At 46.4% G+C, this 17,241-nt stretch overlaps 1 protein-coding gene across 1 annotated transcript in view; it reads right to left on the minus strand.

The window, feature by feature from the left end:
• Nucleotides 1–17,241, minus strand: part of PGBD5 (piggyBac transposable element derived 5) — a 93,196-nt gene that overhangs the window by 7,477 nt on the left and 68,478 nt on the right. Inside the window, exons 4-5 of the mRNA XM_039464321.2 lie at nt 9,473–9,653; nt 5,144–5,341 (exon numbers count right to left, since the gene is read on the minus strand). Of these exons, the coding sequence (XP_039320255.1) occupies nt 5,144–5,341; nt 9,473–9,653 (379 nt within the window). The remainder of the gene's footprint in view (nt 1–5,143; nt 5,342–9,472; nt 9,654–17,241) is intronic.

Genomic DNA, 17,241 nt, shown 5'->3' on the forward strand with positions numbered 1-17,241 from the left:
CTTGGCTCACTATAGCCTCTACCTCCTGGGCTCAAGCAATCCTCCTGCCCCAGCGTCCCTCAACCCCCCAGCAGCTGGGACTACTATAGCTATGCCATGTTCAGCTAATTTTTTCAGGAGAGGGCATTTTTTGTAAAGATGGGGTTCTGCCACATTGCCCAGACTGGACTCAAACTCCTGGAATCAAGTGATCCTCCCACGCTGGCCTCCCAGAGTGCTGGGATTATAGGTGTGAGCCACTGCACCAGCCTGTGTTTACATTTCTGAAAAGCCTGCGCATATGCTCATACTGTGTGACAAAAAGTTTCATGTTTCCTTAGAATCTGGAGTAAAAATTAATAAATCAATTCCTATAATGTTCATACTTAGTTATATATTTCCTAAAATTGGAAATGCTGCTCAACTTCAATGAGAGTATATATGGTCATAACAGAACAGAATGTAACAGAGCTAAGAAGCAGTCTTTAGAATTTACAATGTTTCAGTTTATCATCTGAGATTTATGCATGCGCGCGCGCGCTCGCTCTCTCTCTCTCTCTCTCTCTCTCTCTCTCTCTCTCTCTCAACAGAGTCTTGCTCTATTGCCCAGGCTGGAGTACAAAGGCACTATCTCGGCTCACTGCAACCTCCGCCTCCCGGGTTCAAGTGATCCTCTGCTTCATACTCCCGAGTAGCTGGGATTATAAGTGTGGGCCATGGCGCCTGGCCCTGAGTGAGATTTAAAATAAATAGGGAAAAGATGAATTATTCAATAAATGGTTTAGGCATGGAGGTGTAGCTGCTGGGTCAACTCACCCTGCTCACTTAACAACAATAACAAAATAAGAGAGGCCCACTTGATGCCACGCAGCAAAATAAATTTGAAATGGATTATGGTAAAGAGCACGACATTGCACCATAAAACAGGCAGGTGAACTAAACTTATCTAGCCTTGGGACAGAAGAGAAACCTAAAACATGAGAGCAGAGAAGATATCAGAGAAGCTCTCAATACATCCACCTATGGAGAAATGAAAACTTTTTCACACTACGAAATACGAATCATAAAGACAAATGGAAATGAAATATAGAAAACAACGGGCTGTAGGCAGAAAACTTCAAGTTAATGAGAACATGACAAACATCTCAAAAGAAAAACTATAAGGAACACAAACCACTTGAAACTGGCCCATCAACACATGGAGAGATGTGCAACCTCTCCCACAGTCAGAACGATTGATATTTAAAATCTGGGGGCAACTTCACCTGTCAGAATGACAAATAAAAAATAAAAAATAAAAAGTGTTGGTAAAGCTGGAGGCACACTGGTCCCCTGTGCCCACTGTGACAGTGCAGAAGTACAGCCTGTGACGACACATCACCAGAAACCTTTCCACTGATCCCACCCTTCAAGCCTGCACTTCCACATTTGGATTTATCCTGAGGAAATGATAAAAGATGTGCCCAGTGTTTATGTATGAAGACATCACCATATCATCATTAACACTGTGAAAAAGTGGATCACTGGCCAGGCATGGTGGCTCACGCCTGTAATCCCAGCACTTTGGGAGGCCAAGGTAGGAGGATCATGAGGTCAGGAGTTCGAGACCAGCCTGTCCAATATGGTGAAAACCCATTTCTACCAAAAAATACAAAAATTAGCCAGGCGTGGTGGTGAATGCCTGTAGTCCCAGCTACTCAGGAGGCTGAGGCAGGAGAATCCCTTGAACCTGGAAGACAGAGGTTGCAGTGAGCCAAGATCGTGTCCCTGCACTCCAGCCTGGATGACAGAGTGAGACTCCATCTTGGAAAAAAAAATGGATCATTGATAGGGGCACTGGCTGAAGAAATTATGGCACATCCAAAGAGAAGGAAGGAATATGAGGCACAGAAAACGATCTCTCTTCATGAGAAAAAGAACTCTAAGATGTGAACCACAAAACAGATTTCCTGGGGAGAAATGGCTAGGGACCTGACCTTCCCCTGGGTAGGTTCCTGCTCATTCCAGCTGCACCCAGGTCTGTGCCCACCTCAAGCAGCCACCGGAAGTGCTCACTGAGCAAGTGTGAACTTCCCTGGGAGTGCTTTCTAGAGGTACTGGGGGAGGGGACCAGGGCCCTGGAGGTGGGGAGGGAGGCTGCAGTGATGCTTGATCATACTCCTTGGGATTTCTTTTTTTCTTTTTCTTTTTTCTTTTTTTTTTTTTTGAGGTGGAGTTTTGCTCTTGTTGCCCAGGCAGGAGTGCAATAGTGTGATCTTGGCTCACCACAACCTCCACCTCTCGGGTTCAAGCGATTCTCCTGCCTCAACCTCCTGAGTACCTGGGATTACAGGTATGCGCCACCACACCCACCAAACTTCATACTTTTAGTAGAGATGGGATTTCACCATGTTGGTCAGGCTGGTCTCAAACTCCTGATCTCAGATGATCCACCTGCCTCGGCCTCTCAAAGTGGTGGGATTACAGGCGTAAGCCAGCATGCCCAGCTACTCCTTGGGATTTTTAAGAGACAACAGGATTCTGAACTTTATGATGTAAAGTAGAGCACTCTGCATTCAGAAATTGTAACGACATTAAACAGGAACACTAAATTTCAACAGATTTAAAAATCAATTTCTTCATCGATATCCTCCTTACATGTTCCTTTGGTGTCTGCTTTGGAGACACCAACCCTTAAACCCTGTTTGAAGCACCAACCCTTAAAATTAGGCTTTTAACATTTGTCATCTTAAATCCTTCCCAGGATTTAAGATTCTTTTCTTTTCTCTTCATTATCTCCTTTCACTAAGCTCAGAGGAACATGATGTCCTGCCTTGAGATACCTTTTCAGAGGCTATGACTTAAAGTAAATCGGTGGGGCCGGGCACTGTGGCTCATGTCTATAAACCCAGCACTTTGGGAGGCTGAAGCTAGAGGATCGCTTGAGGCCAGGAGTTTGAGACCAGCCTGGGCAACACAGTGAGAGTCTATCTGTACAAAAAAAATTAGCCGGGTGCAGTGGTATGCACCTGGAGTCCCAGCTACTTGGGAGGCTGAGGTGGGAGGTTTGCTTGTGCTCAGGAATTCAAGGCTGCTGTGATACTACCACTGCACTCCAGCCTGGATGATGGAGCAATACGCTATCCCCAGAATAAATAAATAAACAAAATAATTTGGTGGGAAGCAGTTTCTGCCCCTGACTCTCTAACATGTTCCCTGGAAATTCCCTCATCCTGCACCAAGACCCTAACCACTGGGGTCTGGAAGTCCAACTCAAACTCTAGCCTTCAGCTTGCAAGGCCAGTTCCAAGCCTTTCTGTATCTTCTTCATCTCCATTCTTCTTCCTCTACTTTCTCTTCCTCTTTCTTCTTCTTCCTCCTCCTCCTCCTTTTTTTTAAATAGATGAGGGTCTTGCTATGTTGCCCAGGCTGGCCTTGAACTCCTGAGCTCAAGCAATGTCCTGCCACAGCCCCTTAAGTAGCTGGGACTACAGCTGGGTGCCACCATGCCTGGCGCAAGCCTTTTTTCAATTGATCCTGGACACAGCACTCAAGAGCACAGCTCCCTGCAGTCCTCCACACCCAAATCGAGTACTGACACCCATCTGCTGGGGTCCCTCGATGACAGTCTCCACTGAGGTGTGATTCAACTTAAGCTAGCAGGACGGGAAAGATGGTAAAAAACTAACAACACACATTAAACATGGACGGACAAACTGTACCACAGATATACATACAACACACACACACAACACATGCACGCCACATACACCACACTCGTAACACAGACATGCACATCTGTACACACTGCACCACACCAACATACAGACCACACGCACATACCATGCAAATTTACACATCACACGCACCAATCACACATACATGTAACATGCATACTTTACACCACACACACAACATAAACATATACACATACCACACCCACCATACCACACATACCATACCACATACACACTCCACAGCACAGCACACCACCAACATATACACAGACACCACACCCACCATACCACAAATACATCACATATACACTCCACACCATACATACATATACACACACACCACGCATACCATATCACACAAACATACACATCACTCCACACTGCACACAACACACCAACATATACATACATATCACACATGCCATATCACAAATACTATCACATACACACTCCATACCACACAAACATATACACACACCACACATATCACACAAACATATCACATGCCCCACACCACACACAACACACCACACTACACCAACATATACCCACACACACCACACCCACCATACCATACATGCATGTCACTACACACTCCACATCACACATCTACACCACACACAACATGCCAGGCAAGTTTACACACCACACGCACATACATGTGAGAGTACAAATACGCACACTGACACCTGGGCTCCTTGGCAGTGTTCCTTGACGAGTGCAGGGGAAAGAGGTCTTTCTCCATTCACTGTCATTTGTCTTGAGGAAAGCCTCCATGTGAAGGCAGGGGACGCTGCCCCCACGCACTGCACCGCCGGGAATGCTTTTGTGAAGGGCCCCTTTGTCCTGTCAATGTTCTTTTCAACGGCTTAGTGATGATTTCACTGTACGTTACTGTAAGCATAGACTCCTTGCTAAGTAATTCCCTTTGTTATAAATGGAATTTTAAATCCCGAATAAAATCAATGAAGAAATCAGGGAACAGCTGATGAACCTGATGGCGCACCTGATTAACATCTAAGAAGACACTAAAAGATAAGAACTGGATTTCTCCCTCCCATCAGAACAGATTTTTCACAGAATCCCAGACGATAAAGTGAAATGCCATTCAAATGCAGCCCATTATCACACCCTGTGTACAACCTGGGGGCTTCCAGGGGCTGCCTGAGTCCCCTGCAAACCCCATCAGTCTGGCACTGCTCAACAGGGAGCTCTTTCCTCACCGCTTACGCACTGCTTCCTGCAGCTGCCACAGTTAGAAGCATGGCCCCAGACGCTGGGGAATAACCGAGGGTAGTCGCAGCCCAGAGCAGCACAGCCCACAGTGGACACCACGTGCACCGCAGCTGCTGGGCTTGCCCAGGCTCATCCAACCACCCACGCCCTGCAGGGCCAAGCTCATTCCGTCACCCCATGCCCTGCTTTGCTGATGGCGGGCCCGTACTCACCTTGCTGCACTGGGGAGTAGGCGTTGGTCAGGAAGCGGAAGTGTCCTTTGTTGTACCAGCAGATCAAGGACATATTCCCCTTCATCTTGATTTGGTATTGGCCCCGGGCCGGAGGGGTGGCTGGGTTGGTCAGCATGGATAGTGGGAGGCCGGTGCAGTCACTCTTCCGGGCGCTGAGCAATCCACAGCAGTAAATCCCTGGGGGGAGAGGGATAAAGAATCACACACCCACCATCATGGGAGATGCCAGTGGCTCCTCCGCCCTGTGCACCCCCAAGGAAAGAACAGGACTGCCAGGTTCTTAGGCTGATGCTTGGAAGTCAGACCATCTAGAAGACACTGCTGAAGTTTTGAGGTGTCATATCCCTCAAAACTTCAGCAGTGTGGTCTCCCCCCGTGACAGTGTCCCTAGGTTCTTCCCTAATAACACACAATATGCTAAGATGACATGTAGGGCCATAGCACGAGCAACAGATGGGCAGCAGCAGCAGCAGGAACTGCCACCTGGACCCTCAGTGTCCAGCACAGCGCTGCACACGTGCACTCCTCATCCCACCTACGTCCGGAAATTTCTACACTCTACAGGTGATGGCACGCACATTAGAGAAGAAGAACAGAGGCCTGACAAGGGCGAGGCCCCCAGGCTCACAGCTGGCAGGGCAGACAGGCGTGAAGCCCAGGACTGTCCAGCGTCCAAACCCAACCATGGTTACGTCATCCTGATGGTCTCGCCAAGACATGGCTGGCCGTGAGCCCAGCACTGAGCCAGTCCACACCGCACCCCAGGAAGCTGTCAAATGGAGCCCCCATCTCCTTGGGGCTACGTAGAACCTGAGATTCAGTAAACATCTACTTAATAACTACCGACATGACTCTGACTTTTTAAATTGGTCTAATCAATCTACCAGCTTAATGTAATACGGCAATAAAGTATTAGAGAAGGAAAAGTCCACCCTAAAGAACTCTAAAAACCAAAATACAATTCTCCAGGTCAACTCCTGGGGAGTTGACGTTCAATGGGGAGCTACGTTCAATGCAAAAGAAAGATGCATCCAAGAACGTGGACTAAACCAAGTGTCGTTCCATGAGTGCGTGGAGAGCCTCCTGAGTAAGAAGCAGCTTGCCCTTGGTCTCTCAGGCCTGGAAAATTCTCATGGGGTGGCTGGTGGGCGGTAGAGACCAGTATGAACAAACGCCCACCGAGGACTTGCTCACTTCCACCCTGGACCCAAGGCCTTTCAGGTCCTTCCATTTCATGGACCCACCCCACCCTACTGGGCCAGGAGGCAACAAGCACTCAGCTGCTCCCCAGCAGCCTGGAGGGGCGCAGAGACCCTGGGAGCAGTCTCGGCCTTTACTTTGCCCCAGGAGAACCGACAGTGCCATGGGTCACCTGAACACATGCCATATCCCATGCCTCTGCTTTCCTCATCCCCGCATCCCACTCTGCTCTGGAAGAAAGACAGCTGAATGAATCTTTCCCTCTTCCAGATTCCTTTCCTTGTGGCCGTGGGGAGGAAGATGCACCCAGAGCTGCTTTCGAGTCTTGCTGCTGAAAAGAGGAGGGGTCTGCTGCTCGCAGCTTCGTTCTTAGCAACAGATGTGACCACTCAAGCTACTCTCATCTTGAGATTTTGGTTTGTTTTGTTTTGAGACAGAGTTTCACTTTTGTTGTGCAGGCTGGAGTGCAATGGCACGATCTCAGCTCACTGCAACCTCCGCCTCCTGGGTTCAAGTGATTCTCCTGCCTCAGCCTCCCAAGTAGCTGGGATTACAGGCATGTGCCACCATGCCTGGCTAATTTTTTGTATTTTTAGTAGAGACAGGGTTTCTCCATGTTGGTCAGGCTGGTCTTGAACCCACGACCTCAGGTGATCCACCCACCTCGGCCTCCCAAAGTGCTGGGATTACAGGTGTAAATCACTGCGCCTGGCCCCTCATCTTGAGATTTAAAAAGAAAAATCTGTTCTTAAAAACAGGGAGGAGGATGACATGAACAAGGGTAAGGATGTCCAAAATCCCCCATCTGGGGCTCAATCTATACTACCAGCCAAAGAGAAGCTGCATGTTCACAAGAGGGAAAGAAGAACATCCAGTAGCACCCACATTTCCATGAATCTATCCCTTTATAAACACAGAAATTATTCCAGGAATGTCCTTTCCGGCTTTTATTTTACAACCTGGTCTGTGTGGCCCTAGGAGGGACAGCCAGACTCTCTGCTGCAATTCTTCTCCTCAAACTTGGCTGCCTGTGAGAATCCCCAAGGGTCAGGGGACACCGGCCCAGACCCATGTGATCTGCGTCCTGGGGAGGTGGGGTGCAGCCACTAGCAACCATCCCTGTGGACACGCTGGAGGACACTGCCCTCAGTCACAGCAGAGGAGGTACATGATGACGCCCTGGGTGAAGAGCTCAGTCAGTTTAAACGCTTCTAAAAATAGGCAAGGAGATCTTTTTTTATCTCTTACCTAACCTCTTGAAAAAAATCCAAATTCCCTATCTAAATATTTTCTTCCAGCTAGAAGTTTCTTTTCCCATCCTTCTTCTAATTCTCTGAGGCAAGAGGCATCCCCTTCTCAGAATCACAGGAGCAGCACACCCAGCTCTTTGGGAACCATATTGATGACCCAGGATATTCCTCTGGCATCCCCACTCTACTTTGTCTGCACAGCATCCAGCCCACTCGACACAGACACACACACACAGACAGAAACACAGACACATACACTCGCACACACTCAGACACAGACTTGCACACACAGACACACACACATACACAGAAACACACACAGATGCACACAGACACAAACACAGATGCACACACTGACACACAAGTACACACACAGACACACAGTTAACATACAGGTACACAGATACAAACGCACAGACATAAACACAGATGTAAACATAGATGCGCCCACAAAGACAGATACACACAAAGACACAGGCAGACACACAAAGACACAGGCAGACACACACAGATGCACACATGGGCACAGTTGCACATACACACACACAGATGCACACACACAGACGCACACTGACACAGACACACACCAACACTCAGAGACACACATAAAGATATACACAGACTCACACAGATACACACACACAAAGACACAGACATAGACACACAAACATATACACACACAGACCCCCCCACACACACACAGAAACACACACCTCTCCCCCCTCCTCTTAGTCCAGGTTGATGGTATGAGGCAGGGAACAGGCCCTGGAACACACATAACAACACACTCGCGGTACCCGCACTTGGCCTTGCACAAGCTGGGAGGAGAGATGGCAGTCCTGGTTCTCACCCTGTGCTTGAAGAGAGGATCCACCATTCTTCCAAAGTAGGTGGGTACTGTGCTGCAGGGCCAATTTTCTCTCACTTTACTTTCACAGCCCCACTTCACATCATCTGATCTCTCTACCCTTGATTCTTCCAACAAGGAACTATTGAGACCTGGGCTTTGCAGAAGAGTAAGATGTAGCCAAGGCCAGAAGAAAGTGAAGTCCAGGGCTGCTGCCTCACTGCAGCTGCCAGGGCTCCGGGATGTCAGCTTTCTACACCTCATTACTTAAGAGGGTCTAGTTTGAAGGTCAGATGTCTGATTGTTGCTGAGCAAAAGGCCTGCAATTCCAGTCTACTGGCTGCTGCAGGGGAGACAGCAGTTTTTGTGCTTCTCCTGAGCGGACTGGCTCTAAATCCCCAAAGGTAGGATAAAACAAAGGCCAATGCAGCTTGCCACAGGGCTTCCTGAACTGGTCCACATCTTTTTCTATAGCCCCTGTTTCATTCAGAGCCAAGGAAGGCTTGGTCACTCTTTGCCATGCATGCACCAAGCATCTTAGCACCCAGGGTACCTAAAATTTTTCTGAGGCCCGTTGTACTGTTCCCTGTCTTCATACAACTCTTGTCTGTCTCCTGGGAAGGGGTTACATTATAGATGGTGGGTGAGTTCCAGAGACTTCCTAGAGTCTTACTGGGACCTGCGCCCAGGCGACACAGACCTTTGAGGGCTGCGGGTTTCCAACATAGGACACACAAAGAAATGCCCTGAAGACTGGGCAGAGCTTTGCACCAACGTGTCCTCTAGACCTTGAGCCTGTGGCTCACTCACCCTGCAATCTCTAGTGCCCAGCAGGGTCCAGGTACACAGGCGGCTGGTGCATCTGTTTCCTCAAGGAAGGGCCTCATCACCTGGGATTCTGTGGTCTGTGCTGGTCTGGTCACCGCGCACCTGTACCCCCACCTGGACCTCCCCAAGCACTTTCCCGGGGGAGGCAGGGCTGTGTCCCCACTGGCTCCCCCCTTGACTAACCTTGCTTCTCAAACTCTTCAAACAGGGTCAGGCTGGTGATGCTGGGCCCCGTGAAGATGATGTAGTTCTTGCCTGCCGCGTTCCGGCACAGGCTTCTGGCCACCATGCTGTGGAGCTGGGGCTTATTCTTCAGTGCATCCAGGCCATCTGGGCCCCCGCCTTCCTTCAGGTGGACGTAAATCTTTAACATAAACACACAGAGGTCAGTGTGCTCACAGCAGCATGAGGCTGGGAGCCCGAGAATTCAGCAAGCATGAGTCTCAGTCATGAGGCTGAGAGCTTGTGGAAAAGCCCCCATCATCTTTTCAGCTCACAGGGGCCCCAGGTCACCCCCAAGCACACCCCGGCCCTGAGGCTGGTGACTCAGCCCCAGATGCTTCAGTTTGGAAAGGTCAAGGCGAAGGAGGAAAAGAACAAGCACCTGCAGGTAATGAACCCAGCAGTGAAGACAAATGCAAACACACTGCCCAGCTCTGAAACACAGCAATGACTTAAATTCACTATAAATAAAATTAAAGGCAACCTCACCTGTTAGGAATACATGTATCTGTGCACTTTCCACTTGAATACAGCTTTTTAACTTACAAGGTATATTTATAATCACTGTTTTACTGGTTCTTTTCAGTAACTGCCATCAGGCAGGCAGAATAGGTACAATTCCCCTCAAAGCACAGAGAAGACAGGACTGAGGGCTAAATATTCACCCAAGAGCCCAGGGCCAGCAAAGAGGATGTGTGGGACACAGGGAGCAATTTTTAAACGTGTCTCATGCTGCTTCCATGAACATCATCAAACGGCTAGAGGCAGGAGAGTTAACGGATTCAAGAACATGTTCAAAAAATCAACTGCTTCCAGTGCAGGTGCAAGAAATGTGACTTAGCAAGAAAACCTTAAACAAAGAAAACAGAACACAACACAAAATGTGGTGTTGGATGACAGTAACTCACTGCAAACCAGAATGGCTCAAGAAGTTCATGGGATCTGAGCCTGCACAGCTTATTTCTACATTAGCACACACAGCTGCATGCTGGCTGGGGTTTCTACACAGATTTCTACACTCAAATTTTTAAATGCTGTGTATTATGTTGTTTTAATTGCTGCATCACAAATGACCAAAAACTCAGTGGCTTCAACTGTGTCGGTTTGTGAGCTCACAGTTCTAGGCTGGGAGTCTAAGCAGGACATGGTTAGTTTTTCTGCTCAGCACAAGGCTGCGATCAAACGGTTGACTGGTGGGTTCTCATCTGGTGTTTGGGATCTGCCTTCATGTGCATTGTCATTGTTTCCTTATGGCTGCAGGACTGAAGTCCTCTGTCCCTGCTGACCATTAGTCAGGGACTGCTCTCAGCTCCTGGAGGCAACATGTAGTCCTTGCCATGTGACCCCTCCCATTGTCAAAGCCAGCAATGGTCGGCCAGGCTAGGTGGTTCACACCTGTAATCCCAGCACGTTGGGAGGCTGAGGCAGGAGGTTAAGAGTTCAAGACCAGCTTGACCAATGTGGCAAAACCCTGTCTCTACTGAAAACACAAAACATTAGCTGGGTGTGGTAGTGCATGCCTATAATCCCAGCTACTCAGGAGGCTGAGGCAGGAGAATTGCTTGAACCGGCAGGCAGAGGTTGCAATGAGCTGAGATTGTGCCATTGCACTCTAGCCTGGGTGACAAGAGCAAAACTCAAAACTCTGCCAAAAAAAAAAAAAAAAAAAAAGCAGGGTACAGTGGCTCACGCCTGTAATCCCAGCACTTTGGGAGGCTGAGGCAGGAGGATCACAAATTCAGGAGTTCAAGACCAGCATGGCCAGTATTATGAAACCCCCCTCTACTAAAAAATACACAAATTAGCTGGACATGGTGGCGCATGCCTGTAGTTCCAGCTACTCAGGAGGCTGAGGGAGAAGAGTCGCTTGAACCCAGGAGGCGGAGGTTGCAGTGAGCTGAGATCGTTCCACTGCGCTTCAGCCTGGGAGACAGAGCGAGACTCCGCCTCAAAAAAAAAAAAAAAAAAAAAAAAGCCAGCAGTGGGGGCTCTTCCTGAGGCTGCATCCCTCTTGTGCTTGCACTCTCTTCTGTCAGGAAGAACCTGGTTCCTTTTCAGGGCTTACATGGTTAGGTTGGGCCCAGGCAGGATAATTTCTCTTTAACAGATTTAGGACCACAATACATTTGCAAAATCCAAATTCCTTCTCATCAACACCCACATTAGTGTTTGAGTGAATAACCGTGAGGCGTGTGCACACCGGGGGCAGGAAGCCTGTGAACATCTTAGAGTTCTAACACATATTGGGGCATACTGCTTCCACACCAGGCACTTCTATGCATCTGAAGAACTAAAACATGATACCTGAGAAATGGAGTGCTTCCCCACCTTCCTGAAACCAGCAGAGTGGAGACGATGTCAGTTTTATTCCCTGGGAAACAGACTGACTGAATGTACTTTCATGAAGACCAACAGTGAACAACACCTTCCCTGTCCAAACACTCAGTGTCAGTGACGATGTGAGGAAAGGAGCACTGTGCTGATTTGGTCTAAATACGTATAACCTTTCCGGAGGGAAATTTGGCCCTAGGAATCAAAGACCTTAAAGTATGGCTGTTACGGAAAACAGTATGGAAGTTCCTCAAAAATGAACAATCACATGATCCAGTAATCTTACTTCTGGGTACACACCCAAAGGAACTGAAATCAGCCTCTCTGAAAGATACCTGCACCCCCATTTTCACTGCTGTGTTATTCACAATTGCCAAGATTAGGAAACACAAGTGTTCATCAGTGGATAAGCGGATGAAGAAAATGTGGCATATACACACAATGAAATACTATTCAGCCTTTAAAAAGGAGGAAAATTGCCATTTGCCACAACATGGACCTGGAGGACATGAAGCTAAGTGAAATAAGCCAAGCACAGAAAGACAAATACTGTATGATCTCACTTACATGTGAACTTAAAGCTGAACTGATAGGAGAGAGTGGAATGGTGGTTACCAGGGGCTGGAAATGTGAGTGGGGAGATGTCGGTCAAAGAATACAAACTTTCAGTTAGATAGAGGAATAAGTTCAAGAGAGCTATGGCACCACGTGGTGACTACAGCTACTAACTATATGTTCTTGAAAATTGGTCAATTTCAAGTTGGTCAAGATGGTCAGTTTCCAGTGTTGGTCAATTTCAAGATGGTCAATTTCAAGTGTTCTCACCATAAAAAATGGTAACTGTGTGATCTAATGCATATGTTAATTAGCTTGATTCAGCCACTTCAGTGTCTATATATTTCAAAATATGTTGTACATAATAAAGATATACGATTCTTATTTGCCAATTAAAAAATAAATTTTGTAAAACCTTAAAAATATTCATGCTATTTTACTCATGAGTTTCACTTTTAGGAATTCAATCCACGGTAATAATCAGAAATGTGTTAAGAGATTTATACATAAAATACCATGTCCATCTTAGACTTTTTAATAATGGTAAAAAAAAAATTAACAATGACCTAATTATCTCACATGAAAGGAGACTGGTTAAAATTACATATGTAGGTATAACGAAATGTGATACACTTTAAAAAATCACCATGTAGAAAAATGTTTAGTAACATAGAACATGTTCACAATATCCTTGTAAGTAGCCAGATTATAAAATAGTGCAAATGTGTGTATGTGTATGTGTGTGTGTGTTTACATAGATATGTTGACTATATACTCAAAGGGCTATTTCTGTACAAAAAGCATTTATTAGAATGACAGACATGCTGGGCTTGCAATGTTTTTGATGAAACATGTAATACAACTTAATCAGACCCACTAAAAATAATTATAAAATAACTTCCTTATCAGGCTTACCCAAGCACAGGAGGATTTGGAATTTGCAGTATCTACAGGGTCTGAGTAAACCATGTATTTGGAATATGTATCTGTAGGGTCTGTTGTGCATCATCTCCACACCTGGAGATGACAATGATGATGATGAGAACCAGGTCAGCCTCTTGCTCTCCAGGGCTTAACACATTTTCCCAAAAGCCAGTGATGTGCAGCGGAGAGTTTACAACCCTTGGGCAGAGTATGGAAGGCAGCCCTCTTGCAGGACTGTCTTGAAATTACTCAGCCTCATGCATCCAGAAATGCACCTCTGAAAACTGGCATTTTTCCAGACTCCAGCCCGTCTCTTCTGAAGAAGTGGACACTTGACTGGGATGTCACAGGAGAAGTGGACAGGCACTGAGCCAAAGGCACAGAACCAAAGGTCAAATATTTCTTATTAGAAAATCTGGAAGAAGGATGAGGCCAAAAAGTAGCACCATTGAGAGTCTACAGAGAGTCCCAAATGTGTGGCACTCATTACTATAAAATAATGAGTTTTTCAAAGTGAATATAAAACAGGCCTTTCATTTAAATAAATAATACAAAAAATGGTAACCTTGAAAGTCTCAGCTAAGGACATGATTTAGAAAGAACTATGGGCAAGGCAGTCAAAATCTGGCCAAGAAAAGACTCAGCCCAGACAGGTATGGTGGCTCATACCTTTGTAATCTCAGCACTTTGGGAGGCTGAGGCAGGTGGATCAGGTCAGGAAATCAAGACAAGCCTGACCAACATGGTGAAACCCTGTATCTACTAAAAATACAAAAATTAGCTGAGCATGATGGCAGGTGCCTTTAATGCTAGCTACGCGGGAGGCTGAGACAGAAGATTCACTTGAACCTGGGAGGCAGAGGTTGCAGTGAGCCAAGATCTCTCCATTGCATTCCAGCCTGGGTGCCAGAGGGAGACTCCATCTCAAAATAAAAGAAAAAGAAAAAAGAAAAGGCTCAGTGCAAGAGGTACTGCTAGATCTGATGGCTAGGCAGGTCCAGTACCCAGCTGGTCCTGGTTTGCTCTGACAGAATAATGTCAGCATTCTAAGGTAGTAACTTGTTTCCTTTAGCTGGATGAGTAAACTCCAATGAAGTCTCATCCCAACCACACCCCATTGCTACAAATGCTGAAGCTATACAAGCTATGCTAAAGACGGTGTCTAGGTTTGAAAGACTATCTTAAAAAATCCTGTCAGTAATCTGAGAAACGGCAGAATCACTGGGAACCCACATATGTATTCAGATGCTGGGTTGGGTACTTTTTATAAGAGCTCCCCAGACAGGACACGGAAGGAAATACCATTCACTCAGATGCATGACTGCTTCCTGGTCTGCTTTTCAAAAAGTCAGATATCTCCCTAGACATAGCTAGAGAAAGCACCATCATACTAATACGTCCTACCAACGTGTGGAGACATAGGTGGCCTCCTATCGCTGGGCAAACTGCAGCCTGCTATAGATAACTTCTGAGCTACAAGACTGTTTGACAAGTACCTTTTGGGCAGGAAAATGCACCTTTTGGTTGCCAAGCTTTTCACTTTTCCTGAAAAGTTTTTTTTTTTTTTTGCTCCTATAATTTACTTATTTTTAAATACACATATTTAGGAAAGTAGGTTTGGAAGTTTATTACTATATGGCATTATCACTAATGTTGCATATTTTATACTGACATTACAACAAAAAGGATCTTAGGAAATCTGGATTATAGCAGTTAATACCCTGGGGGACACATACAGCACATGGCATTTATCTTAGCTCTCCTGAAATGCCCCCACAACCTCCAGAGGCAGGATCTAGTTCATCTTTTCCCTCAAAGAACAGTAAGGTTAGTGGCAGTAGCTGCTGACTCACCAGCTGATAGTTCCACTAAGCTGTTGCTGGGAGCGGGGCACCCTCCTGCCTCTCTAACATAAAGAACTAGAGAAAGCCCGGTTCAGCTATACTGGTCTTGACCAATGAATGACCCTACTTCTCTTTCAGAACAGAAGAGAATCCGTTTTCTCAATGAAGAGCATATTTAGAGGAAGGGTATCACATCTTAGGGACTGGTGATCCTTTGCTTTAGTCTTTAATCGCTAGTGTGCACGGAGCCATGAAGGTGTAAGTAATTTAGCTGTGGGGAAACAGCACAGGAGCACACAATCTGCACTCACTGAAGATGCAGAATGAGATCACAGGGTGTGTGTGGCTGTCACCTGGGACATCTGCATGGGACAGCCACTTGCGAGAGCTGTAAAATGTCCATGACAGTCACTTGTCAGGAGAGGAACTAGAGGCAGGGAGGGTGAGTGCCAGGATACATGGGCATGGGCTCTGTCATTCACTGGCTTGTGGGCTTTGGGGCAAGTTACTTAATTGCTCTGAGCCTTGGTTTCCTTATCTATAAGGATAACACCACCATATGCACCTTGCAAGGCCATTGTCTTTAAGTGAAAGTTGTGCACACGGAGTGATTTTTTAATATAACAAAGCTCTCTGACTATGCTTCCAATGTGGTTGCCTTCAGCCACATGTGGCTGCTTTCATTTACATTTAAATTAACTAAAATGAAAAATTCAGTCCCGTGGCCACAGTGCTCACAAAGCAAATAGTCAACAGTCCTATGAGGCTAGGAACTGCTGTCACGGAGAGCACAGATATGAAACATTTCCATCACTGCAGAGAGTCCCACTGGTCGATGCTGCTTGTGCCATCTGCATGTATTAGCTGGGGCTTCCAGCAAAGTCTCTAAGCCATCACCATACTGATGACTTTCATCTCTCATCGCCCAGTTTCCCTCTGATGTCTCTCACCACGACCATGCCCAGGAAGAGCTCATGTGCTGAGTTTGTTCTTGGTCCTTCTCCTCTCTGCCTGTACCTTCAGCACTACTGACCCCCTTGAGACCCTTGCCTTCATCTCATCCCAAAGCTCAAAGCCAGAGGTGGCTCTTTCAAAGTGACAGGTTGGAGGAGGGACATGTATCAGCATGTGGGCTCTTTGTACATACTCATGTCTGTGCAGTTGAAGATTCTAAGTTCTTTAGGGAGAGGGCTGAATCTGATCCACACAGTACCTGGTGCACGTATCTGGCACTTAATAAATATTTTATTTTCATCTTTGAAGTCCTATATTGTAAAGAGGTCTGGGCAGATTAACTTCATTCAAAAGGTGGAGAAAGAAGGTTGTTCTCAGCTACTTGCTGAAGGACGCAAAGAGGTCTATGGTGATGTCTCCTACCTCAACTTACCCACATCCAACCTGGACAGGATCTCCTCACTGCACAACGATCCTCCTCACTGCACAATTAAACAAATGGACACATGTCCTGCCCTGCCCAGCTTCTGAATCCACAAACAAAATTCACTCTAGCCAATGAATTCCATGGTGGCCCTCACTTTTAGAGCCAATTCAATTAGTTATAGGTCAACAGCAAAACATTTCTTTCACTTAATATATAAAAAGATTAAGAGTCAAATAAGGGAAAAGAAAAACATTTAGTCTACCTTCCTTAAATTCTTTTAACATAGATAGTATGTCTTGAAATAAGAGAAATTAGTGACATGGATGCTAGACCACACTATTCTACCAACAATCAAGTTGGATAAGAAAGATACTTGGATTTGTCTAAATCGGGAAAAGGTCTCTCCTTGAGGGAGACAACACAGCCTAGTGGTTAAGAAGGTGGGATCTAGGTTCAGAATAACTGGGTTTAATCCCAGGTCTACCACTTTATAGATGTAATTTTAGGCAAGGTAGCAAATCTCTCTGTGCCTCAGTTTCCTAATCAAGAAAGCATGGCAGTGACATTACCTGCCTCATAAAGCCCTTGTGAAAAAAATGAATGCTGCATGTTAAGTGTTCAAGCACAGAGCCTGGCCCACAGTACACACTCTGTAAATGTTCATCATTCTTTCCTCAACCCCAGAAGCAGCTGCC

This window comes from Saimiri boliviensis, chromosome 14, assembly GCF_048565385.1.
Source record: "Saimiri boliviensis isolate mSaiBol1 chromosome 14, mSaiBol1.pri, whole genome shotgun sequence".
NCBI lineage: Eukaryota > Metazoa > Chordata > Mammalia > Primates > Cebidae > Saimiri > Saimiri boliviensis.